We start from the raw sequence: 27,834 nt of genomic DNA on the forward strand, positions 1-27,834 counted from the left end.
AGATTAGAATAATTAAATCTAAGGGATATTGCTGTGGGAAAAAAACATGTGTTCAGGGGCCAACCACTGTTGTTAAACTAGTTTAATAGAAAACATTATGAGGTTTGTGGTTTGGAAATGTGAGATCTGTTGCACATTTCTCTCAACAATCCTATACAAAGATCATGACATGGTGACAGGGCATGAACATTGTTAATAATGGTGTTAATATTGGCAGCACCTGACATCTGTCTCTGTTTGACACTGACAATAGGAGGTTATGGAGGCCGCGGTGTAGGCCCAGGTGGTTTGGTGCCAGGAGGCGTTGGACCTGGTGGCATTGGAGGATTGGGAGCAGGTATGAAAATAAAAAACCTAGAACACAGGTTTTTTTGTTTTTTTATTTTAGCAGTGTCTGTCAGCATACATCTTCCACAAGAAGTTGTTGTCATTATTAATTCACATCAATACAAAATTAAAAGGATTATCCTGTAAATCAAGATCAAGACGTCTATGTATGAAAGGCATGAAAATGCTTTATTATTGCAGGGAAAAACGTAACTTACATTTTGTTTTTCACCTAACAGGACAAGGTGGAAAGGCCCCTAAACCTGGTAAGTTGGAACATTTATATTATTATGTGTTATGGAAAGTGGTGTAAAGGATGGACATGTTTTATTGTATATGTGATATGCTTTAAAGTTATACTGTAATGGAAGCAAAACAGATTTCTTTTTTAAAAACATGGAAGATTCCTCTGTATTACTTTGAGCAGAAAAGGCTGAAGTACCCTGAAAGGAAGGAAACTGAGTGTGTTGTTATTGGGTGGATAAAGTAGGTTAATGTATAGAATGCATTAAGTTAACACACACATAGAGAGACCTGCACAGACGAAGGTCAATGACTTAAGAGAAACAGTCTTTTGATTGGTTGTCACCAGGTTTTTCTTATCACTCCGTGTTATCGCCAGTGTTGGTTTACACTGGCTTTGCAGCCGCTTCAACGGTCCTAATTGGGTGGGACCTTACAGAGATTCCACCACTCCTACACCTTTGCCATAGTAGGGAGTGATGATTGGCAGAGTGTAAACGGCCATCAACGCCTGCCAAACAATGGTGCCAGAGCACTGATTAATGTTATTGTAATGTTAGACCCTTACAATATCTGGAAACCTCCTTGTTGAAATTTACCACAGCCCTCCTGTGCGATACTGTACAATATTTTTCTTTGCTGTATTTCAGTCTGCAGTACATTGGTGCTTTAGCAATGTTTAGCTATCGTTTAATTTCCGTAAGTACTGCTGATACAATCTCGGCCTACCTCTATGTGTTTAGAAAGATAAGGAACCTAGCAGACGTCTTATTGTCCTGATAACACATGGAGCGGGTTACAGAAGGGTCCCCCTAGAGTGCCCAGCCCCACCCTCTATCAAGAGTTGCAGGAGAGCCATTTTGTGAAAGTGACCTAATATCCAGTATTCAGTGGAAGTTGATTTTGGCTGGGATAAGCACACTATTAGTGGGGAAGTATTGCGCTAGCTTTTGTATGCATTTATGTTCTGCCTCTCTCTCACAGTGGACATGGGAAAAATTACATCAGTAAGAAAAATGAAAGCATATTTTGTTAAAAAAAAAAAATTAAATCAATTTGGGTGTGGGTGCTCCCTTCCATATTCATTACTAATCTCTGCTGGAAGAAAAGAAATCCTCTAACACAGAGGCAACAGTTATAGTCTCTTTGTTTTAAACATTTTTTTGTAATCAGAAGGGAGGCTTACATTTACAAAGGAGTTATGTCCCACTTCATGGCTGCAGTTATGTTCAGTAATCTCTGATGGTTTCCATCAGTGGTGACTTTTCATATCAGTGATTTAGATGCCATCAGAAGAATATTGGCTGAGGCTATCCAAAATTTGATATAAGACCTTCCTACGTATTTTACAAATATAAATCGTCCATAACTACACAAATGTACATCTAAAAGTTCACCAGCATGTAAGCCTCACACAGTGGCAGGTTGAATCCATCTGCATCAGTTACTCAGTGTTTGGCTTGCATTGCAGAAAACATGCCAGAATAAATTCCTTTCTGCCAGCATAAGAAAAATCGTTTACCTTTTAATATATTAAGCACAATGACAAAGATTCTGTTGCTAAAGAGAGGCACATGCAAAAGGTGAACTGCGCGTAGATGCACACATTGAGAGAGCTGTCATTCATTCTCATGTGTAAGCCAAGCAGTGACATTGCATTCCACAGATACGCACCTTGCCTGGCCAGTAATGGAGAACAGCAGCTGGCGATGTGAGTAGCGTGACTGCAGTGAATTGCAGCGTAGCTCATGCAAGACCTTGTAAATGTTACACTAATTGTGAAGTCTGTCAGCATCCAGCTTTGACAATACACCGAAAGTTGGAAAGGGGAAGTTTTACGAACAGCTGTTAGACACTGTCATCTTTCCTGTGCTCCTCAAGTAAAGGTGGATTCAATCCTCATGCTGTCATTGCCAAAACTTGGCTTTTGTAGTATAACCTCTTACCACTTTCAGGCAGTGTGAGGGCAATATCGATCTAGGAGATGATAAAATGAAAAATGATATGAACAGTCAAAGTCTATAAGCAGTTTGCACCCTCGGAGATTATACTGTAGGTATCATAGAGGAGCTCCATGAAATACACTAGTCACCACTGGGCTATATTTTGTCCATCTTATTTAAATCAATAAATGTTTGACACATTTTTAGTATGATCCCATATAATTCATCAGCAACACAAAAACTCAGAACACAAAAATGTCTCTTAAATCCTGTATGAAGTTAGGATTTATTGCGTTTAGCATTTGTTTAGAACTGGAGTGCATATAGTCCTTACTTGCTGCATTTGAAGACAGCATTGCACATCGTTGGACAGGAAAGCTTTTTTCTAAAGCTTTTAGCTTCATGTTGCCTCCCCATTGCCTCTAAATAAACACAGCAATACAAAGTAATGGAAAAATTGCGAAAATAATCACAACAATTAGGTGCAAGATAAAATCATACTTGGAAAGATGTTTGAACTGCAATGCATGTGTAATCTAAGATGATGGATTACATTGGTCAATGCAGCTACATGTCTCCGCAAGTTGTTTTTGACAGCGTTCAGAAATCTTGGATCACTCTGCGAGCGCACTTCAGTTTGCAGTAGATCAGACAGTTGTAGCCTCTGATTGCAGCAAATACATACGCAGGTCTACAGTTTATAGAGCCTGTTGCCAACATTTGAGTCTATTTTGAAGCTGGTATTCATTTTATGGCTTTTTCTAAGAATATTTCTCATGTGCAGCTACTAAGAAAATGGTTAGTTCACCACCGAACCCCCACTTTGTAGCATGATGAATATTGTGAGCACCTTTCTGAAATTTGAAATGCACAGCCCATGGATACACCTGAGTCTTCTGGTCCATCATTTATCCCTCTGGTTCATATTGGGTCATTGTTTGAAGAAGAACGAAGTGTACTTGCCTGCTTCTCAACAGGAAGATACTGAGGAAAGGTAGAAAGGAGGACAGAGAAGAGACAGTGTGGAAGCAAGGAGGATGGAAAATACCAAAAACTCTCACATATATATTGCATATATGTCATAATTATAAACCACTCACACACACACAAACACACAGCATTATATGCAACACACATGCTTAAAAAGCTTGCTGACAAAGAGGAGACTGATAGATTGAGGTGCGGATGAAAGTGTTTAGCCAAAAGAAGATGAGCTTGGAAGAGGTCTCGTCTCCTGGAGCACATATGCTTTTTATTACCGGAGCTCAGACCTGTCCTCGGAGCTGTCAGAGACTGGAAGCGTCTGCATGTGCATGTGGCTGACCCAGAGAGTATGCAAATATGTTTATGATCTTCAAATGTGTGTTATTACAAGTGTGAGCACATGTGCACGCACGCAGACACATAAATACTCAGAATGTATCCTGACAGTGGTTTGGGGACATATTGTATCCCTTCTGGCCACATACACAGACACATGCCATCGATCAAGTGCTGCTTATTCTGTCACTATTTGAACGATGGCATTTTTCTCTGTTTATACCACCTACATATCTTTCCTCCTCAATCTGCCCTACATCAAGTCTTGGTGGCAAACTTTCAATATCTTGGAACCTAAACTGTCTACAGAGGAAATGTTTAGGAAATGTTTGTTTTTTCTAAATATCAGAGCCACCTCCACACTCAACTCAGCCCACCCAACATACACACACACAACCACCTTTTTTGTTCACATTGTAAATGTTGTTTCCCCAAACAGTTTTTCACCAGATGTTTTTATGAATAATCTCACTAATTTATCTAAATAATTGAAATGATATCAGAGTAAAGCCAGATAAAATGCAAGATAAGATATGGGATTTATTAGTTTTTATTAGTGTGTAATGATTCATGCATGCCTCACATTACAGTTTATAACTGATATTTTCCCCATATTGAAGCGATATGTTATAACTCAATAGCAGCTCCCCAGCCTTTCATCAACCCGTTCTGTGTCAGGTCTGTGTAGTTAGCATTTTACCACCAATGGGTTTTTTTTATGTTCACTGTGTGAGTTGATGAGCCATCCTTTGGCATGCTCTCACAACCTCTCCCGTGCTCCCTTTGCCAGTACTCTAGGTCTGGAGCATGGACCTCTATCCTTATCCATCTGGCAGCATAGCCCAAGTGTTGTTTACACAATGATGGAGAAATTTCAGCCCATGAAGACAGATGGCCGATTGAACGACCTGGTTGTAATCAGTGGTAGAAGCAGACTGAAGTCTGTTAGGTCTGAGATCCTGTTGTGTGGATTTGCGGCTGAGTAGAAGAGTTGAGGATTTTCAGTAGATAAGTATTCTCAACCTTTGTATCATGCCGCACTTCAGAAGCTACATAAAATTTATGCAATCCAATATGTCAATTGAAGCATTTTTTAAGACATAAAAGGCTGAAGAGTCTCCCGCCACAGTATAATGGCGATGAACCTGAGAGCAAGATAGGCTTCTGCATATTTTCGTGTTGGCTCAATGAGCCTCACCTGTTTTCATTTTCTTCCCTGTCAAAAATGTGTCCATCTAGGCAACAGTACATGTTTTACTATCTGAATAAATTTTGCTAACTTGAATGTTGCAGGCCTTTGTAGCATCAGAGCACTCACATTTCTCACCCATCATCATTTAGAAAGTCACTGCAAAAGATGTCCTTCCAATGTTATTTATTCTCATATTCAACTTTATTAAATCTTGTGTTTCCAGTGCAATTTTCTTCATTTTTAAAATATGCTTTGAAATAATGTGTGTCATTGAAAGTATCTGACCCCAGTGAAAAAATGTTTTCCTGTATTTCTCAATAGTTGTCAGGGTGCAATTCTGGACTAAATGCCTTGCGGAAACGAATGGTGTTTAAACGACTTTAGACCTATTGGCCTTCCTTCCTTCTACACTTTTGCAACAGCTTTTTCACTGTCAGTGACATAATTTATCGTCGTCACTTGTTTTCCTTCGTATTGTATCCCATATATTTGCTACAGTGAAATGTGTCATATGTCTGCCCTATGATCTTAGCCTTCGTAATGACAGAAGAACTTGGAAAATGCTTTTAGGGCCGACTCGATGAAGCTAACATCAATGTTTCAATGTGCATGTTCTTTGTCGAGCTGACCTGTTGAACGCAGGTCTCTTTTCTCAACCCTGAGTTGTCAGAAAAGTATTCAGTGGAATGGCAGTTAGATGCATATGTGGACCATCTGGTAGAGGAAATATACTTGGCCAACATTACATACCATGGCCACAGGCTGCACTTGTTGACTGGTTTTCTCGCATTATGCATCATTTGCACAATTGATCTTCTCTAGACATAGTACATACTGGTCAGAGATCTGCAGTTTTTCACAACTGGATTCTCTAAGTGCACATGTACTCTTTGTACTACACTCTAATGCTTGCAGTGTGCTTCTGCCTTATCTGCGTGCCTTTACAGTACATACTGTGAGTGTGTGTGCCAAGCTAAAATGAGTGATGGTATGAGTGTTGGGTTAGGGATAATCTTCAGACATATTGAGGGGGCTCAGTGTTGGCGGAGCAACTGTGACATTCCTTTAGTGGTGGATAAAAAGAAGAATAGCAAAGCCTCTCAACTCTCACAGAAACCAGTAAAAGCGATAGTTGTTTGGTTGGATTGAAAGCTTATATCATGTCATGCTGTGCTCTGTATGAGTTGTAGAATAAACAATGACATCACAACGTGAGTGGATATTATGTACAAATTAGCACAGTTTGAATTAAAGGACAGCAGTAATGTCTTTACACAGATGTGTTTGAAATAAGGCATGTGTTTGCAGAGTTGTGCTGAGGTGGGAGACTCACACGGACTCAGGCTGGTGAGGTCAGTCAGCACCAGACGTCACTGGGCAAGGCAGCCAGGTTTGGCACGGTGGCGGTGCTTGTAATCCACATACGCATGGTTACTTTTACAGTTACTGTTAATTTGGAGTCATTTGTAAGAATTGCTCAACGCCTCGGAGATGATGTCTTAGTTCTGATGCCCAAGTGTGTGGGTGGGTGAGACCCTCCAAAGTTCGATCATCAGTGTGAGAGCTTACTGCATAATGAAACCGAACTGTCTTTTTTAGTATGATGCAAGTGTCCCCTATTAAAATAAAGCTGACCACCCATTACAGCAATGACTAAGTACACCGACATAGCAGCTTGGAAGTCCAGTTTTATTACACAGATTTCTACCTGGATATTGTCCCAAAAGCAGAGATTTAAAGAGAGTGAGGCAATCTGAGACCCTTCCCCTGTTTGTCTGTAGGAGCTCTGACAGTTGTGCACTTGGGGTCATCTGGCAAGGTGGGAGGCTGAAGCTTTGAGACTTCTCATAGATAGTGTCAATGACTGCATGGAAAAGGAAAGCGAAAACAATAAAGAGGCTTGCCGCCAAAGTCGGCTGGCTCACACCAGCCAGCGAGGGAGAGATTTTGTGTGTAGTGGTGCGACAGCGCAAATACTTAATTAGTCCAACATGCAGCTAGTCCTGCTTCTCCCAGCTCGGTGGCCATGACTGACAGCACAGAGAACGTGAAAGTGACAAGGAGCAGGGGAGGTCAAAGGAGAGGGAAGGGAGAGAAAGCAAGGGGGGGCTTCAGTGTGTCCACTTGTCTCACGCGATCTGGAATTACTACAACACCTCGCATCATTCTGCTTTCATCCAGTTTATCCCACGTCACCTCGTAAGAATGCAATCTATCCACCAACTTGGAAGTGGAACAGTGCGATAATTTGATACTGATAAAAATCTGGTGTCGTGGCTGTGAAGGACATAATGATGGGCTTTGTTTTCAAAGTGGAAATTTATATGGGACCACAGCCGAAGAACAGAATCTACCTGTCAATCCCAGTAAAATGCTGATTCTCTTGAGACCTCCCAGAGTCTTTGAAGATGAAGTTATCATAGAGATTTTCCTTCACATTACAGAAAGTCTTCTTTTCCATGGCCAGCCTCTGGGCTTCTTGCAATTACCCTTTACCCTTTCTGTGTTTGTGGTTCGATGGTTTGTGATGATTGTACAGCAAACCCAGTATTTAGCTGAACACAAGACTCAAGATGTGTCATTTTTCTGTGACATGCTGGTCAGTTTTACAACTCAGATGACAGTTTTAAAGGGATTTGTGAGATTTAATTGTATGACATGACCTTACTGTAAATAAACATTTGTTCTCAGACCACTTGTCTGGTTAAATATGAGTTTAAACAAAGAATATGCTGAGAAACAGACCCCCAAAATTTCCTGGACATTCCAGAACTCCGGCTTCTAAGTCTGCTCTCTGCGCGTCTGCCGTCAGTTACAGTGGATCCCTGCCATGGAATTCTTAGCTCTCCTAAATTAAACCCTTCACCGGGCCCAGCTGGTTCACAAAGTAGAGAAAAGGAGAGAGGGGGGAGAAAAAGGGAGGAGAAAGAGAGAAGCGAGCAAATCCATCTTTCACTTCTCACGTTTGGCTTCCTCTGGCCCCTGCTATTAACACCTCATGTCTGGTTGGCGCAACCCCTTTGACACCGATTCGAGAGGAAAGAGAAAAGAGAAAAGGATGGAGGAACAGGGAGAACAAGAGTAAGAGACTGAGGGCCGAAGACAATGTTATGATTAATGTCTCTTGTATTCCTGTGGTTCTGAAATAGATGATTACCTTACCTAACCCCAGTGGAGAATGAGCAAGACGTTTCAATTGTGAGATTGAAACCAGATATTCCTGTTCACACTGGCTCATATCCATCACTTGTGCTGGACTTGAGTTTGAGAACATGACTGGTGACTGAAAGAACTAGCCATGCTGTCTGGCCAGTTTTACTCCAATGTCAGTCTTCAGTTTTAATACCATTGCATATGACATGGTACAGCAGGAGGTAATAAATATGGCAGCCTGTCCTTCGTCACATTTTCATCTCTCTCTCTGAAAACAAGACTCCCTCTTTGTCAGAGAGGGTCTAGACATGCTTTTACATGCATACCCTAACTGAGGTCATTCACAAACCAGCAACCACAAATGAATCACCGCTGTTGGGCGCTGCTCAATTCCACACTGTCTCACCATCGCAGATTTCACCTCGACAACCTGCTGGTGCACTTGTCACTGCGCAGCTGTGAAAGCTAGTGGTCTTTTCTGAATGGAAACTGGCGATTAAACAATGTTTCTGTCAATTTTTTTGGGAAATCTAAATGGAGGGAAACTATGATGCATTTCAGTCTTGCATCACTTACCTTCCAACTTCCTTGGCCCCCAATTCTCCCTCCTGTGTAGTATTGGGTTTCTGTCCCTTCCATCTTGTGTTCAGAGCGTTGACCTTTCGTTGGGTTCCTCTGACCATGGTCCAAAGGCATTCAGTGTTTTAACTGGTCTCTTGGGCTTCCCCCTATGCCTTCGGGGTCACTAAGAAAAATAGCCGCTACATTGGTGTACAGAAATCCTTCAGTTTGTCAGCAATCAGCTAAGTGCTGGGAGTAGCACCAAAGAAAAGTGATGATTTGATATCAGGGTCATGGTGCAGACTTTCCATGTGTGTGGTTCATGACAACAAACAACATTGGTGTAGACTTCCAATAAAGTGTGAGCTAAGACAGGTCTATTTATGTGAGCTGACGTGCTGTAGTAATGGTTGTCCAACAAAAGCATGCTTGTTTGGGCTGACAAGATGTTGTGAATATGGTTAAACAGAGAGCTTTTGTACAAGAGCTCAAACTCCATCTCCCAAATACTGTATACAATCAGTGAAGAAATGCCAAAACAGCAACGGTCCAGATTTTGTTAGCGTGTCCTCTCACTGTGAACCTGAAAGTACACAACCTCCAGGGTAGTATTTTTTTACTTGAGAGCATTTTATTTTCCCAATGTCTAGTGATGTCAGAACCACAAAAAATGAAGTTTCTGTTCTTTTCATTCTTGTCTAAACTTTGTGTCTGCCCAAGGCCTGCACTCATGGTCACACACACAGACACACAAAGTTCACAGGCTAACTTCTGCGCATCTGCATCTTGTCTCCTGGTCTCAAATCAGAGAGTTGAGCTCAACGTGGCAGGTGCTGGTTGACCCTGAGCTCAACTGCCAGAGCCAGGTTGGGTCATGCACATGTGAGCACAGGTGGGCCAGATGATGGATTCACAAGCTAAAAGTCTCCACAGTGCTGCCTGTTTTCACTCTCTCTTCATGTTTTTCTCCCATTGACATGCATAATCTCTCAGTTGCGCACGCTGTACTGTATATTTCAAACACAAACACCTCCAGAACAAAACTAATCATCACAGGGGAAGACCAGAACTCCAGAGTCTAAATTAAAGAAACATTTTACATTAGAAAAATGTCCCAAAGATCTTGTAACTACTTTTGTTTCAGTTTCCTGTGAGCTCCTTCTGTGCTATGTACAGTTCACTGATAAAAGGAGACAAATGAGAACAAGTTCATCGTGTCAATCCAAAATACAATGGAAGAGGGAAAGCCCTGTATTAGTCTGATTTATATAAGAATTGAATACTGTTGTTATAACTTCGAGGTGTGTCTGGGGATAGAGCAATGGAGGAGACTCTCACTGAAAATTTTGAAGGAGATGGATTATCACAAGGCCGCTTAGCTTAGCGTCTGGGCTCGCATTGCATGCTCAGTGTGTGTGCCAAGCCCTTGGCAAGGCCAGTGCCCACATTTGTTTTGACTAGGTCATGAAACTCCACACTTCCATCTTTCTGTCTGTCTCTCTCCCAGCACATTCCTTGTGCTTGTCAGTATCATTACCTGAACCCTGCACATTTCTGAACAGACTCCAAGCTCTCACCCTCCGCTTCAATCTGACTCTCTCTCTCTCTCTCTCTCTCTCTCTCTCTCTCTCTCTCTCTCTCTCTCTCTCTCTCTCTCTCTCTCTCCCTTCCTTGTCCAGCTTGTTTCCCATGCTTAGTTGTTCTCACCCTAGATTTTTTTGGCTTACAAGTATTGATGAAAACAAGTTCCTCGGTGGACTAATTTGTTGGCAGCATTTGAATTTGTTCTTGTTTCAAAAACAGTCATTACTCCAACATGTTTATCTCTGATTGGGGAGCTTGTTCAACTCAAAACTTCTTTAAAAGTAGCACTGACCTTCAAATTCTTAATCACAAGGTCTTGTATGAGAGACCAAGAACATCACTCTGACTGTATCTGGAGATACTTAATGTCAACTTAATTGAATCTTGCTGTCAGTAATAGCGAACCTTCACTTACTTTTTTCACATTTTTACATATCATAAAACAAAATTACATGAGCAAAACACTTTTACCAAGGACAAAACAAATTTACATTTTAGAAAACAAATTGACAAGATGCGAAACACTTACGAGTCCCAAAACAAATTTACAAATGACACAATCTCCACGGTAAGGGAATACCGAACGTGACGCGGAAGTGATAAAGTGAATGGCGACCATCCACCAGTGTGTTTCCTCAGCTACTAAATAGACTATAGACAAATATACTTATATATGTCAATGAAATAAATTAGCTGCTATTCTCATGCGATGGACAACACTGAACAGTTTTCGTCGTCTCACGACACTTTCACAACTCGTTTCTTACTGACTCTACAGCTTCACCTGGTGGCAGAATTTATACAACGCTTAACTCATGAATGAACCAACTGCAGTGCAAATTAAACCATTTGTAAATTTGTTTCAGGACTGGTAAAAGTGTTTCACCACTTGTAAATTTGTCTCAGCACTTCTTAAAGTATTTTGCATCTTCACATTTTGTAATGTTATTTTGCACTTCCTGGCCACTGTAGTTTTTCTAATGTAATGAGCAGTTGGTTCCTATATCTTCTTTGCTTTTTAGTAGATACTTTTTTACTTTTAGCCTTCAGATTAAAGCTGTTTCCAATTTCCAGTCACCCAATGACACATTTAAATATGCATACTTCAAGATTCATGGCTAGAGTAAATCACAAGTTAAGTTGAATATTCTTTGAAAGTCATCCTGAACCTTGTCAGTACAAAATACTCCCTCTCCCCATTAGATACTAATCTTAAGGGTCTGTAACTCTTTTTTAATCCATGAGCAGGTGGTGAACAGTTTATTCAATGGTATTCCCTTCTTTCCACACTTTTTCCATTTCCTTATCTTCTCACTTTTTTGTTCTTGTCAGCAAGCAGATATCCAAGCTGGGATATGACTTTATTCATGGCTCAAGTCAAGCCAAAAGCGTTTGCCGCTCATAGATTAGTTTGCAGCCTCAGAAAGATCAAACTGCTCCCTCCAGTGTTTAGAATACAACATAACCAGATGGATTACCCTTTCTGATCTTATGTCTATCAAGTTTCTTAGTAAGTGGGTTCAGCTCTTTCCCCTGCTCCCAAGGTACAGGCCTTGGCTCTAGAAACATAAATGTGAGTGTTCTCAATCAAAGTTAATTAGGCACACATGATATTGTGTCATATTTTGTATGCATTGTTTTCCAAAATGTATAGTATGACATCTTGCAGGTCCTTGAAAATGTTTTGATGTAAGACTGTGTAATTGATTTCTTTCTTCTCTAGGTTATGGCAATCTAGGAGTTGGTGGTCTTGGACCAGGTGAGTACTTGAAACCTGGGACTGAAACTGGAGTTGGTAGTTTGTATAAGTGTAACACTAAGTTGATATTTGGTTTGAATGTTTGACTTTCAGTGTAATATCCAAAGAACTAAAACACCCACTTCACACACTAACAATGTCAAATGTTTTTTAAAGTTTACACTACACCTTAATCCAACACTCACTTACCTTTACCCCTTGTTTCATTTAGGTGGTTATGGTCCTCCATATGGCGGCGCCGGAGGCTTCTACCCAGGGGTTGGACAAAAGGCTGCCAAAAGAGGTACAACAGATGCTTAATGACAAAATCTCTTAATGTTTGATAAATCAGTCACACCCGCACACAGCAGAATCCAGACAACTGATGTTAGTTTAGTGGAGATGGACATGTGCTTTAGCTATTTACTGTAGAATTAATTCCTGGCATCTTTTTGTTAATGGATGCTTCCACTGGACATAATTATGTGCTCCACTGCATCTCAGACAGTGGTGCGCTTTTTCCTTGAATTCAGGCCAAGCATTTCTTCAAAAACTATCAGTGCATAAAGCCAAGTTACTTTAATAGAAGCTGGGGATCATCAAACACGATGACAGTATGGAATATTGTGTCTGCACGACACACCAAACATCTTCCATTAGCTTATTCTGAGTTGTTTGTTGTGTTGCTTTCCTTTCTAAGTCACAGTAAATATGTCTACAAATTCAGCTCTAAAATTTCCATTGGTGATTGTGAGCATAGTTTTAGATTAAGAATTTAGCTCTTCACCTATTGTCTGTATGTTAAGTGCAAAGTCCAGTGCTTGAAAATTTAAATATGAAGCAGCATCAATTTATCACTGTAGAAGGGTGTAGTGTTAGGGTTAGGGTTAAACATTAACTCACGCTTTGGTGGTCACCTGCTAAAGGATGAGTTCCTGCCTTGTTTCAGAAGAGATTATTAGTCTTGATTAGACAAATATTCAGCTTTGGTTCAAGCATTGTCTCAATAGTTTTTCTGATAAAGTTACACAGAGATTCTTGGTGTCTTAATCACAGGTGCTGGAGGCCCTCTGCTACCAGGAGGAGGTAAGCTGATTTTTGGCCTGATGACAGACTACTGCATGAACTTTAAGTGTGCTCAACACTGATACATCTGCATGCATGTATGTTAGAAGAAAGCCAAAATGAATGTTTCACATTAATGGTAACTCACGAATAACAGAGTTTGGCACATAAATGTACATTTTTATTATGTACCTGTAAACTTTAGACAGTTTGAACTTCAGCCGAGCCGGCGTGACCCGAAGTCTGTGCTTGTATATGCGCATGATTTGCTTTAAATTAGGCAGGCTGATTAAACATGGACTCAGGAGGGCCCAATCATGAGTAGGACTGCATTATGGCAAAGAGCCTTCTCTTAAGTATTGGTTGGCAATAACAAAACTAGTCCCTTGAATCAATCTGTGCTCTTTTCATGACACTCAAAATAACATGTCATTCCTCTGAAAGAGCACAGATAAAACAAAACATTTCTTTGCCAAACTTTTCCTCACCTCCCAGGCCACATACTTACAGACAGTGCGCAACGTCTGTCCGACAAAGTATGGGGAGTTTAAGATTAAAAAGTGAAAATAAAAAGGTTTGAACAAATAAACGATTGTGTTTTATCCTGTTGCCAAGCTACTTTACAAGTGAAGCTGACAGCTAATTTCCTGCACGAGGGGATAGCCAAAGAAATGAGGCATTTGATGAGGCAAGGCAAATGCCATGCATACTGACTGCGTCCACTGATTAGATTAAAAGTCAGCCATGTTGCATTTGATCATGTGGTGATGACAGACTAGAGGGGCCCGATTAGGTGCTACCAATACTAATGGTCAGTCTGGGTGTCTGGCTCCCTGCTGAAGAGGCCAAACCTGGCACAAGACGTAAACCTGTTCATTATGACTTTATCACAGAGCCCTCTAGTGGCCATGGGATGGACAACAAGCATATCCCACAATACAAGGTTTCATGGTTTTATGTGATGCTCACAGATGTATAAGTATAAGCTTTAAACCTTGAACTGTTTTCGTATAGTTTATATTTAAATATCAGAATACTTTGCTTTGGAACAGGGGCAGGAGCAGGACCTGGAGGAGCAGGAACTGGAGCCGCACTGCCAGCTGGAGGCAAGACACACACACACACACACACACACACACACACACACACACACACACACATACACACACAAATCACATCACATTACATCACATTACCCTGCTCATTTTCATTTTTAATCTTATTTTGCTCTGTTTTCAATGAATAGTGAAAGTGACTTTTTTTTCCAGTTTTTCTCCAATTTTTGTCTTGGATGACCCACTAACATTTCATCTTTTTTTTTTCAGTCCCTGTTATTCCTCAGACAGGCCTTCCAGGAGGAGGAGCTGGTGTTGGAGCAGGAAAGAAAGCTGCCAAAGTTCCAGGTTTTGTATCAATTTGATTTTGTTTTTTTAAATATATTAAATAATAATGTTTTACACATTTAGGGTCTGCAGTGTTATGTTGGCCATGCTTATGTGAGAATAATAATAATAGTAACTTTATTTATATAGCACCTTTTATAGACATGATACAATAAATTAAATAGTGCAATAATTATATCGAATGATATTAAGAAAGAAGTGAGTCTTACGAAGAGATTTAAAAGGTGACTCAACTAATTTTAGTAATAAAAACAGTCCTGAAAGAAAAGTAAAGACACTTCTGTAACATGTCCGCAACACCATTCTGTCTTTGCTGCCTCCTGCTTCATCGTGACAGTTTTTGTCATAAGTCCAGATCATTTTCACATATTTAACTATGGAATAAAAAGTACAGTACTGTCCTTTTATTTGTTGTGGCAGGTGTTGGTGTGCCAGGACTTTACCAAGGTGGATTGGTACCAGGGAAAGGTGTGTCACTTTCACTGATTAATCTCAGGCACTATATTGGCACTTGATATTGTCTTTTATTATGTGAAATGTCACCGGTTTTGCAAATAAGCACTTTACAAGGATTTAATGTGGCTGTTCTCTGATTGATTATGGCTCCCTCAGGGTTTGGCGGACGCGGTGTTCTGCCGGGAGTAGCCACTGGCACCGACCTGAATCAAAAATCAAGTAAGGTGTAGCATTTTAGTCAGGAGTATTGGCTGGTTTTGAGTTTCTGTCATTGGCATTGAATAACGCTTGCATTTTTATTTTTTTTAGCACTGTTTCTATTGCCTGTAAAAGTAATAAGGACCCTGGGAACACAGCAGCTCAAGGCAAAAATAATATAAAATACAAAAACACTATACACATCTGGCTCACAGTACTGGTGATCTGTGATACCAAATACCGCAGCCAAAATGTCATCAGGAAACAAATAGGACTGTTCAAAACTCACAATTACATTTGTAAAGAGTGTCTCCAGTAACTTGATTAGACCATTTCCAGAACATCTGCAGTACTGGAACAATCCCACAGCTCTCATGTGAATGATCTATATTTAGGAATATCTAATTTATCTTATATTTAGATAAATTTAAGCGATGTAACACCTTGAACTGTAAGAAGCTATGTCTGGGAATCCCTCCCAGTGCTCCTCTGAGATCTCTTTGTCTAGGTCCTCCTGCCTGACCTGTCTATATGCTGCACAGTTTTTAATCTTATGAAACAGTTAAATACTATTTGCTAAGAGGGTTTTACAGAAACATCAGTTACACAAAATTAAGTTTGCTTAAAAAGACACCTGCATATACTTAAAACCTGAATCTCCTTCTGTATGAGATTAGATTAAATTAAGTCAGGAAGAGATCCAGATTCAACAATCTGCTGTTCACCTGAATCATAACACATTTGAAAAGAGTATATTTGGTTTTGAGCCTAGTGTCCTATTAGCTTAAATACTTGCTGGGGATTTGAATTTGGCTGTGCTCAGGACTTTTGGGAAAAAAGGATTTTCATCATGTTGTATCCAAGCAGCTGTCCTCTTCAATTCTCTAGCGTATTGTGTGTTTTTCTTAATGTTAGACTTCTAGTACTTGCATTCAGACATTGATCTTCCTTCATATGTGCATCTGATTGCATGATGTGAATTCTCTTATGCAGTTGGAGGCGGAGGACAGGGAGGTGTAGGACCAGGTAGGCTTTTTTATGATTATTACTGCATTTAAAATAAATGTATTTCTAATTTTGTCTGTATTATTAGTATTAGTTAGTCAGGATTTACATTATTTTTGTCTCTGATCTGGAGGCCGCGGGTATGGTGGCGGGATGCAGACAGGAGTTTTTCACGGATACCCCCTCAAATCACCCAAAGTTCCAGGTGAGATCTGAAACTAGATAGAAACTGCGGTTTACAGGTTGTTGCATTCATCTATCCACCGATTTATTCATAGCGAGTATTTGAACCTTGTTGGTGTTGCAGTTCTTTCAGCCCTAAGGTCTTCCATGGTGGGTTTATCACAGGGGGTTTCAGCAGAGATCTGTCTTTGGGGACCCAGAAAGCTTTTTCTTTTTTTCTCCATTTGTCAACTTTCTGAGGCCCCAAAAACAGGACATGGCTGCGTTGTAGAGATTCCCACAGTAATGTTACTGTTCTACTAACCCTAGTAGAGGAGACAAACGCTGCTACTAAACTTTACATGATTCAGCAAACTTGCCAACTCAGAGAGTGCTCCAAAATTTCATAACTGAAAGGAGGTTTTACGAAACTGAATCTTCACAGAGAAGGTTATCAAGATTGTATTCTTCACACTTTTATCTCATTGCACTTACACAATCAGTTACATCATCATTGAATTGGCAGTTCTGCCTTTAATGTACTGTCTTAGATTATTTTCTGACAGTTACTATCTAAATGAGGCATGTTAATCACTTGGATATTTGTGAGTAAAGACACTGATAAGACACTGCAGAGAGGACACAAGTGATGAGCAAGCAAAAGAATCATTCATATGTGAGCGTCTTTCTAAATGACATTATCGAGTGATAAACCATTAACTTTTACAGGGGGGTCAAAAATGTAAATATTGTATAAAGAGTTTCAAAGGGGACATTTCTATCCCTTTATGGCAGTCTTTTTACAGACCCTAACCCTTGTCCCTAAGGAACTCTAAGAGGTGTTTTTCTCTTCAGGTGCCTATGGAGCAAAACCTGGAGGTGGCAAACTTCCCTTTGGTAAAAATACCTTTTCTGTTTTTAAAGATTTGTTATTATTGAAATTTGAGAGCAAATAATGATGTGTCACATTACACATTCAGGTTATGGGGGCTTTGGTGCTGCTGGAGGAGCTGGACTTCCAGGAAAAGGTGGCCCTGGTTATCCTGTTGGAACTGGTGTGTGTGTTTTTTTTAATAAATATACTGTTAATTGATGTGAAAGGTAGAAAATACCACAAAATCTCTCTCATGTTGTTTTTCTTTTCTGCAGGAGTGGGTCCCGGTGGTCTCTCTCCTGCTCAAGCTAAAGCAGCCAAATATGGTAGACCACAGCATTCATTAACCAACACAATACTTTCCTATCATTAAAACATTATGTAAGTTGTGTAAGATTAGTTCACATTTGTATCTGACTGAAATATGTGCTCTATGCTCAGGTTTGGGCGGTCTTGGAGGCGCTGGAGGTGTTGGTGGCACTGGAGGAGCATTTCCAGGGCAGGTGCCAGGAGGTATAATATCTATCAAAAGACATACAAAACAAGGCTAAATATCAAAAGCCATGCTAGTGCCCTCATGACTGAGAAACCCTTCCCACCAGAACATAGACCTGTTCAATGGTGGAAAATATTGAGACAAGTTAAATCATTACTACTATCAATGCATCTAGTACAATTTCCACTGATGTTATTAAATGCTTCTGGATCTTTACATATTTTCCAGCAGGCTATGGAGCTGCATCCAAGGCTGCTAAATATGGTGAGAACATATTTTTCCATATCATGAAAGCAATTTTTACAATCACATTCTCAAACATCTTAGTTTCCTTCATCCTAAAAGAAAATGATATCATAAGTACCTCAAACATCCATCACCTGTTTGTTCCACTGGTGTCTCATGGATATTAGGAGTACCAGGTGGAGTACCAGGTGGAGTACCAGGTGGAGTACCAGGTGGAGTGCCAGGAGGAGTACCAGGAGGAGTACCAGGTGGAGTGCCAGGAGGTGGATATTCAGCAGCAGCCAAAGCAGCTAAATATGGTATGATGCATAAATTACACCATCCAGCACTTTATGACTTAAAATTGTTAGCTTACAAGTTTTTTCTCCTAAAAGAAAATTATATCAAAATTATATCAAGTACCTCAAACATCTCCATTTACATTGACTCATTTTACTTGTTTGTTCGACTGGTGTCTCATGGACATTAGGAGTACCAGGTGGAGTACCAGGTGGAGTACCAGGAGGAGTACCAGGTGGAGTACCAGGAGGAGTACCAGGAGGAGTACCAGGTGGAGTGCCAGGAGGTGGATATTCAGCAGCAGCCAAAGCAGCTAAATATGGTATGATGCATAAATTACACCATCCAGCACTTTATGACTTAAAATTGTTAGCTTACTTTTTTTTCTTGCCCTCACTCGGTCATGTGCACTCAAGGACAAGGAGCAGCAGGAGGACTAGGAGGACTGGGAGGAGCAGGAGGACTGGGAGGACTGGGAGGAGCAGGAGGATACCCTGCCGCTGCAAAAGCTGCTAAATATGGTATGGATTTTTTTTTTTGTCAACCAAAGAAAAAAATTCCATTAAAATCAGAAGTATGATTTTTTTCTGTCATGCAAAAGAGGTTCTGATCCCAATTACATTAATTGAATAATTGTGTCTTTGCAGGAGTAGGAGGACTGGGAGGAACAGGACTGGGAGGAACAGGACTGGGAGGCCAAGGAGGATACCCAGCCGCTGCAAAAGCTGCTAAATATGGTAAAGTAATAATGATTACTATTCATAACTTCTGAGGTAGTTGCCCTGGTTGGATTTAGATTCTTTTTAGTGTGACGCAGATTACCAAAGGCCAGGAAAGAAGCCTGAGAGGGACAGAGACTGGATACAGAGGAGTGGAGGTTCAATGCAATAGTCTGGTTTTTGTTTTGTCTGTTTAAAGCTTTGACAAGACGACAGCACTTTTGCAACTCAACAGTGTTGACAGTACTCAGACCTGGCCTCTTGGTACTCACTATTACAAGTTTAATAGAGTCTGCTTGATAACAGTTTCAGATGCAAAGTAAGTCAAATAGTGCTGCTGTTGCATACATCTGTTTATGATCTAATGTGCATACAAAAAGTGAAGGGCTCAAAAAGTCTGGTCGGGTGAAAAAGACCATAAAATACCCCAATTGTCAGCACACTCTCCCCCAAATATACTAGACTAGACCATATCATCAGCTTTACCTGGAAATAAATGTGTCTTCCACAGGAGCGGCAGGACAAGGGGCAGGAGGACTGGGAGGAACAGGATTAGGAGGTGGAGGATACCCAGCTGCTGCTGCCGCTGCTGCTGCTGCTAAAGCTGCCAAATACGGTAACTCTTAACAATCAAAAATCTAAATTAATTTAAAAAAACTTGCTAACCAAATAAATTGTCTCTCAATTGGCATTTTAAGTGAATGTGCAGCATTATAACATGACTATTTTTTAATAAAAGGTCAAGGTGGTGGTGCCGGGGTACTCCCAGGTGGTGCTGGAGGTGCAGTTCCTGGAAGAGTCCCATTTTTACCAGGATATGGATGTAAGCAATCCTTGAGACAGATATTTTACTTCATTGGTTTTCAAAGTTACAAGATCATTTTCTAATCTAACATCTGTCGGGTATGTTGTGTTGCAGCTTTGGCAGCTGGAGCAAAACCTCCTAAATATGGTGAGACTGTGATCTTATCTTATCCTTCTTACAGTTCATAGAGTGTGACTAGACTGATTATAATATATACAGTACCAGTTAAAACTTTGAACACACTTTTTCATTGAAGTGAATCAAACTTTTGACTGGTACTATGTGTGCAACAACATTTTGCCTTAAATTCCTTAATAGATACATTTTCTGTGTAAGTGAAGATGGTGTTTACTCACTCCTCAAGTTTTTCAGATTGATTTTGCGTCCTTTTTTTTTCTTATATGATGCACAATGCTTTATTCCCTTACTTAGGGGTTCCAGGAGGAGCAGGAGCAGGGCTAGGAACAGGAGGCTTCGGAGGGGCAGGAGGAGTACCAGGAGGAGTACCAGGAGCTGGACAATACCCTGCTGCCGCTGCTGCTGCAAAAGCTGCAAAATACGGTACTGTAAATAAGCCCTCAAACACACCGATCCTGCAGACATTTTCTTGTGTATATAAATCTATTTTTCACCTGCCTTTTCCTACTCAATGTTATATTTTTATTTTGACTATACACTAATGATGCAACTCATGTTACTGACTTATTTAGGTGTTCCAGGAGGAGCAGGGCTAGGAACAGGAGGCTTCGGAGGGGCAGGAGGAGTACCAGGAGCTGGACAATACCCTGCTGCTGCTGCTGCTGCTGCAAAAGCTGCAAAATACGGTACAGTAAATAAGCCCTCAAACACACCGATCCTGCAGACATTTTCTTGTGTATATAAATCTATTTTTCACATACCTTTTCTTACTCAGTGTTATGTTTTTATTATGACTGTAAATTAATGATGTAACCTGTGTTACTGTTTTTTTAGGAGTTCCAGGAGGAGCAGGGCTAGGAACAGGAGGCTTCGGAGGGGCAGGAGGAGTACCAGGAGGAGTACCAGGAGCTGGACAATACCCCGCTGCCGCTGCTGCTGCAAAAGCTGCAAAATACGGTACAGTAAATAAGCCCTCAAACACACCGATCCTGCAGACATTTTCTTGTGTATATAAATCTATTTTTCACCTGCCTTTTCTTACTCAATGGTATATTTTTATTATTACTGTAAACTAATGATGCAACTCATGTTACTGACTTATTTAGGAGTTCCAGGAGGAGCAGGGCTAGGAACAGGAGGCTTCGGAGGGGCAGGAGGAGTACCAGGAGCTGGACAATACCCTGCTGCTGCTGCTGCAAAAGCTGCAAAATACGGTACAATAAATAAGTCTTCAAACACACCGATCCTGCAGACATTTTCTTGTGTATATAAATCTATTTTTCACCTGCCTTTTCATACTCAATGTTATGTTTTCATTATGACTGTCAACTAATGATGTAACCTGTGTTACTGCTTTATTTAGGAGTTCCAGGAGGAGCAGGACTAGGAACAGGAGGCTTCGGAGTACCAGGAGCTGGACAATACCCCGCTGCCGCTGCTGCTGCAAAAGCTGCAAAATACGGTACAGTAAATAAGTCTTCAAACACACCGATCCTGCAGACATTTTCTTGTGTATATAAATCTATTTTTCACCTGCCTTTTCTTACTCAATGTTATGTTTTCATTATGACTGTACACTAATGATGCAACTCATGTTACTGCTTTATTTAGGAGTTCCAGGAGGAGCAGGGCTAGGAACAGGAGGCTTCGGAGGGGCAGGAGGAGTACCAGGAGCTGGACAATACCCTGCTGCTGCTGCTGCTGCAAAAGCTGCTAAATACGGTACAGTAAATAAGCCCTCAAACACACCGATCCTGCAGACATTTTCTTGTGTATATAAATCTGTTTTTCACCTGCCTTTTCTTACTCAATGTTATGTTTTCATTATGACTGTACACTAATGATGCAACTCATGTTACTGCTTTATTTAGGAGTTCCAGGAGGAGCAGGGCTAGGAACAGGAGGCTTCGGAGGGGCAGGAGGAGTACCAGGAGCTGGACAATACCCTGCTGCCGCTGCTGCTGCAAAAGCTGCTAAATACGGTACAGTAAATAAGCCCACAAACACACCGATCCTGCAGACATTTTCTTGTGTATATAAATCTATTTTTCACATACCTTTTCTTACTCAGTGTTATGTTTTTATTATGACTGTAAACTAATGATGCAACTGATGTTACTGCTTTGTTTAGGAGTTCCAGGAGGAGCAGGATTAGGAGCAGGAGGAGTACCAGGAGGAGTACCAGGAGCTGGACAATACCCTGCTGCCGCTGCTGCTGCAAAAGCTGCAAAATACGGTACAGTGAATAAGCCCTCAAACACACCGATCCTGCAGACATTTTCTTGTGTATATAAATCTATTTTTCACCTGCCTTTTCCTACTCAATGTTATATTTTTATTATTACTGTAAACTAATGATGCAACTCATGTTACTGACTTATTTAGGTGTTCCAGGAGGAGCAGGGCTAGGAACAGGAGGCTTCGGAGGGGTAGGAGGAGTACCAGGAGGTGGACAATACCCTGCTGCTGCTGCTGCTGCAAAAGCTGCAAAATACGGTACTGTAAATAAGCCCTCAAACACACCAATACTCAACACACACACACACGTGTCTAAACTTGAGACTTTTGCTTGTTTATGAGTTGATTGTGAGGGAAATAGAAAGAGTAAATAATAAAATAATTCCAAAACTATTTTCTCAGTTATATATCATTTAATGTAAATGAAACTGTTTTCCTTAATTAGGAGTTCCAGGAGGAGCAGGAGCAGGATTAGGAGCAGGAGGCTTTGGAGGGACAGGAGGAGTACCAGGAGGTGGACAATACCCTGCTGCTGCAAAAGCTGCTAAATACGGTACTGTAAATAATAAGCACACAAACACACCAATACTCAACATCCCGACACGTGTTTGAATATTCAGACTTTTGCTTGTTTATAAATTGATTCTGTTGTGAAGCGAATAGAACAAGAAGGGGATAATTAAATAATTCCAAAACTATTTTCTCACTTATCTCACTTTGTTTCCCTTAATTAGGAGTTGCAGGAGGAGCAGGGTTAGGAACAGGAGGACTGGGAGGAGCAGGAGGAGCTGGTTTGGTACCAGGCGGTGGACAATACTCTGCTGCTGCAAAAGCTGCTAAATACGGTACTGCACTGTACATAAGCAGAAGGATATTACATATTCAGAGACACTGACAATACTTTAAACACTAGAAAGTGTGTCCAAACTTATGTCTGGTAATCTATGTATAGAATACACAATATTTATAGTGATTGTTGTGTATGAACTGTGGTTCTAATGGGAAGTTTATGTAACTGCTCTGTTTTCATTCATTAGGACTGCCAGGAGGAGCTGGACTGGGAGGAACTGGTGGAGTACCTGGTGGAGTACCTGGTGGAGTACCTGGTGGTGTACCTGGTGGTGTACCAGGAGGGTTTGGAGGTACAACATGTGCATGTGTATGAAAAACCTGTGGAGTTACTATTATTATTATTATCATCATTATTACTAGATTATTTAAGAGGTTAGATGTGACACCATGCAAAGTGTATGATGAGAGACAAGAGTATTGACGATGCTTTGTTTGTATGCAGGATATCCAGGCGGTGTGAAACCACCTAAATATGGTGAGGAGAAGCTGTAAAACTACCACACTTTAATTATTTCGTATCATTCTGTTTACTCAAAGGTCAAAGGTCTTTTGTAATGTAATAGTTCATTATATCTTACCTTAAAGCAGCTATAATCAATATTTTTGGAATAACAATGTATGAAATGGCAATGTGTAATGTTTGTTACGTGCAGTAATTATTCTACAGAGAGTTATGGCAGAGACTCTGCAGCTCCGCATGGCTTTAAAGAGCTTTCGGCACCTTGTCAATTTAACGTTTTGGTTTACTCTCACTTCTCTCTTAGCTTTGTTTTTGGCCACTGCAGGCAGCTTCTTTCAGTGAAAAAGCACCAACAATCCTCTGCACACTCACTGCTAAGCACAAAATGACAAACACACACACTGTCTGGTGAACATTGCCAAGCATTTAGCAACTACAAATACAGATATGTCCTTCAAGAGTTTGTAGAGATTAAACACAGAGCTAAAAGAGAGTGAATATGGGACTTACATTCACTGACCTAACAGGCGTCACCGGACTAGGACTTGCCGTCCCAGGAGCTACACCAGGTCAGGCTGTCGGTGTTGGTCCAGGCGGTACAGGTGTTCCTGTAGGCTTAAAACCAGGTAAAGCTTTGAAAAGTTAAGTTACTATTTTTTATATGAACCCTTTTCTATATTTTGCATAATGAATGATGTTTTTATTGCTTTTACAGGAAAGGACCTTGTTCCTGCAGGAACCCCTGATCCAGGTACAGTGAAACACTGTAATATATCTACAGCGTTACGGGAGTATAGTACTTATAGTACTGCATAATCAGCAAAACAGCCCTGGATCATTTTACACTGATCGTAAATATTATACCATTAAGGATATTTTCAAGCATTAGAAGCTCATTCAGCTCAGTCAGCAGCAACACACAGACGGTCGGCCAAACCCACCACACATTTCCACTTTCACCTGGCACACTGCTACAAGTACTTCCATCATCATTGTTTATGCCCTCTACATTTTTCTTCAGCCATTTCCTGCCCACACAGCTCACGTTTTTATTGCTAGTGCTACCAGCTATTGACCCCCTCTAGCTTACATCCTCCCAGCCGTGGCAATGTCAAGATCCACCTGACGGCTTTTGCCTTTTCTAGTCTCTCCCACTCTGCTGCATTTTAAAGCACAATGGATGAAACTGCTACCTGTTGTCTTTTTGGCAGGGCCCACGCCTATTGCCACAACTGGCAAGGCCCCAGAGGTCCCACAGCCCAGTAAGACTTAATGTTTGCATGAAATCTTTCGCCATGTAGTGCCATCTGTGGTATTTAGTATGCCTCAAATTAAGAATTGTTATGTATTTTCTACTGTGATGTAGTACACTGTAAATCGCTCCTCTCAGTATTTGTGAATGTGAGTGTTTCTCCCAAACTAGACATTTTAGTCAGTGTTTTATTCAGTGTTGCAGGTCTGCATCAATATTTTAAGCAGCATCCAGATTTAGCATGTTAATGGCTACATATTTAAATATGAATAACACAATTTATCATCCAAAAATAGACAATATAGTACCTACCATCAACTTCTTCTAGTGCTATATTTCCATCTCTTTGTCTAAATCTTCATGTATTGTATTGTGCAGTATGGGAATATATTCATAATATGTCCAGATATTACAGTATGAGGCTTACATTCATCATTCATCTTCTCAAATACTGTTTGGACTGTAGAAAACTGTCTTTAACAAACAGACAAGTGTTATTCACTTCCTTCTTTCAGCATTACACATGATCTAATAAGTGAATTTGGCGTCTTTTGTTTTAATCAGCAGCATTGTTTGCTGTCAGATACAAGAACATTTTACATCCCAAAGCTTCAGATGTTTCAGACACGTTCTTTAAATGCCGGGCCTCATGTAGTGCTGAAAGAGACTTTAGTTTAGCCTGCCTGAACTCTTCCACTCCAGTATTATTATTGTCAGTTGTGGTTAAAAGTTGTGTCTTTTTTCTCAACAGCACTTGTCTTGCACATGCCTTTTCTTTTTAACTAACCCCTCACTGTGCTTGATGGATTATTTTCATGCATACCTGTAATATTTGGATCTTCATTGAGTCTACATTCAAAATGTGATACTGTTGATTAACTCTGAAATCTAATCTTCACACTGTTGACTTCTCATCGATGTTTCGAGACGTTTGTGTTGACATGTCTGCATTGGCTCAGTTTCTCCTGATTAGTGTTACACTTCACGTTCTACAGCAGGGGAGCTTGGTGATATTTCCAGGAATCAAATTTCACAAAATCATTGCCATGAAAGTGTCTAATGTGTCATTTAACTTGCAGTTTTATATAGTTGTATACTGTATGAACTGTGAAGCCCCTGCTATAGAATACTACCTTTTAGTAGGTTGTTGTGTTGTATGTCTGCTGTCTTGACGAGATGTTCTTGTCATGTTATGTTAAATGTTTCTTTTATGTAATTATGGTGGTGTCTTGCATTTTGTTCCCCATTCTCATTTCTGCCTTTTCCAACATGTAATATTAAGTTATTTTTCATTTGTTTCATCATCAACAGCCATTGTACATTTAATAATTCTTAATGTGACTAAACAAAACAAATACATTATAAAATTTCACATTATAAAAGACAATTTAACTTTAACTTTTTTTCTCTCCTTTTTCTTGCACTTGTGGTGGATGTCTTAAAACAGGCGGTAGGTTGAAAATAAGTCTGTATTTTTTTCATTTACTTGATTTAATTCTATTGTATGTTTCAATCTGTGCTTACACCCTGTTACTTATTATCTTTTTGATAGTTGCTGGTGGAATTATTCAGCCAAGTGGTGAGTAGTACATATTAAATGTTTTTTTCATTAATCATTGTACTACAGCAATCTGTGGGCCTCCACTCAGACAATGTTATGTTATATGATCTCATAGACACTCAACAATTAAGCCTGTTTGGCATCATTTCAGACCACCCAAAAGACATTAAAAAGTCTTTCCTAAGGCATTTATTAGTTTCTGACTATGGGAACGTGGGAAAAACAGTAAAATTGTGCAAGTCTACTGTACTCTGAACTACCTCATTAACCTAATCACACATTTTGGCTTTTCTACATTATCTCCTTTTGATAACTAACTAATATTTTTTTAACTTCTATTCACTGAACCTCCCCTGAATGTGCTTGAAGAATGCCCTGGGGGGCCCCCCTCCCATTTTGAAAACCTCTGTGCTTTAGTAAACTACTGTATCTGAAAAACATAAATATGTATTGTAGCAAATTAAACCTAATGAGTTTTTATTTTATTTTATTTCACAGCTGGAACAAGTGTTGGTAAATATATATTATATTGAAATACACACAAAAATAAATACCCCGAAATCTTATTATTTGATATGTGACACTTAAATTGTGTATTTGTATGTCAAAGGTGGAGCAGGTGTTGCGCCCTCTGGTGGTAAGAGCAGTTTTTACTTACTTTTGTATGTGTATTAATTATGTGACAATCAATTCACAAATGCAGTGTTTTGTATACAAAAATATACAAAAAATGAATAATAATGTTTTAAATATTTAAAAAAAAAATTCATGTCATAATAATAAGTCATTTGATTGCAATTGAGTCTTACATATTTCGGGCAAACCATCCTTTAGTGTTAATACTGTGAGCAGTATGTGTTTGCCTTTGTTTTTGGTTGTATTACATTATGCTGTTGTTGTTTTCCTTCTTACTCTTTAGACTGTAAGATTTTTTTCTTTTGAAGTGTTTTGAAAAAGGTTGTTGGGAGGTTTCTTTTTTGTGTTTGTTGTTGTGTTTTTGTCCTCAGGCTTATTTGCATTAATAACACATTTTGAAGTAGGGTATGTTAGATAGTTCATGTCTTAGTCTCTTCTTTCTTTCAGTTGCACCCGGAGTCCCACAACCTGGAGGTAAGCCAATATTTATACCATTATTGATTCAAAAACTCAACATGGTTGCTGTAACCTTTGAGTTGTGTTTTGTTACTGAAACTTTATGGATTGAATAAATTCAAGTGGCCACATGGTGGAGACAAAGACTAACACAGCAGCTCTGTCTCTGCTGCAGCCTTTGACTCTATAATGATACTAAACACTCCTGCTTTCAGGTATTGGCGTTGGTGTTGGAACAGGGGGCAAACCACCTAAACCAATCTTACCAGGTAACAATGACCAATACCTACCTTTTAAAATATTCCCTTTAAAATCACTTCCACTTTATTTTCACTTAGACATAATAGACTTGTTAATTGTGACTATTCTGCTTTTATCTTATCTGTGTTTTAGTTCCTTATGGTGCTGGTACCGGCCCTGGAATCGGAGCGGGAACGCTGCCTGGAGCGAAACCTTTGAAACCTCCAGGTAT

The 27,834-nt window shown here is 40.0% G+C and overlaps 1 protein-coding gene and 1 long non-coding RNA gene across 2 annotated transcripts; one reads left to right on the forward strand and one right to left on the reverse strand.

Annotated features, from left to right (window-relative positions):
• Positions 1 to 198: 198 nt before the first annotated feature.
• elna (elastin a) lies at positions 199 to 27,821 on the forward strand. Its single transcript, XM_053320253.1, has 35 exons — positions 199 to 337; positions 4,454 to 4,511; positions 4,624 to 4,757; positions 12,047 to 12,082; positions 12,294 to 12,365; positions 13,118 to 13,147; positions 14,159 to 14,232; positions 14,452 to 14,529; positions 14,950 to 15,001; positions 15,142 to 15,204; positions 16,177 to 16,209; positions 16,322 to 16,393; positions 17,206 to 17,247; positions 17,331 to 17,405; positions 17,500 to 17,550; positions 17,666 to 17,737; positions 17,949 to 17,984; positions 18,134 to 18,265; positions 18,436 to 18,567; positions 18,662 to 18,766; positions 19,476 to 19,580; positions 19,704 to 19,787; positions 19,884 to 19,916; positions 20,742 to 20,864; positions 22,880 to 22,990; positions 23,183 to 23,287; positions 23,440 to 23,472; positions 23,985 to 24,083; positions 24,173 to 24,208; positions 24,669 to 24,719; positions 24,848 to 24,858; positions 26,881 to 26,907; positions 27,354 to 27,380; positions 27,578 to 27,631; positions 27,756 to 27,821. The coding sequence occupies exons 1-35, from the start codon at positions 199 to 201 to the stop codon at positions 27,819 to 27,821; spliced, it is 2,451 nt and encodes an 816-aa protein (XP_053176228.1).
• Positions 21,803 to 22,695, reverse strand: LOC128360364 (uncharacterized). Its single transcript, XR_008321493.1, has 3 exons — positions 22,654 to 22,695; positions 22,090 to 22,107; positions 21,803 to 21,853 (listed from the first exon to the last, which is right to left on the reverse strand). It is a non-coding gene; the product is annotated as an uncharacterized LOC128360364 (long non-coding RNA).
• Positions 27,822 to 27,834: the final 13 nt, after the last annotated feature.

This window comes from Scomber japonicus, chromosome 6, assembly GCF_027409825.1.
Source record: "Scomber japonicus isolate fScoJap1 chromosome 6, fScoJap1.pri, whole genome shotgun sequence".
NCBI classification, from domain to species: Eukaryota; Metazoa; Chordata; class Actinopteri; order Scombriformes; family Scombridae; genus Scomber; species Scomber japonicus.

Excerpts from the sequence above, each read along its gene's own strand:
- elna (XM_053320253.1), top strand. The coding sequence starts at position 199 with ATGGTGTTAATATTGGCAGCACCTGACATCTGTCTCTGTTTGACACTG. Across the intron at positions 338-4,453 it reads CATTGGAGGATTGGGAGCAG|CGATATGTTATAACTCAATA; the intron begins GTATGAAAATAA and ends CCCATATTGAAG. Across the intron at positions 23,473-23,984 it reads TGTGAAACCACCTAAATATG|GCGTCACCGGACTAGGACTT; the intron begins GTGAGGAGAAGC and ends CTGACCTAACAG.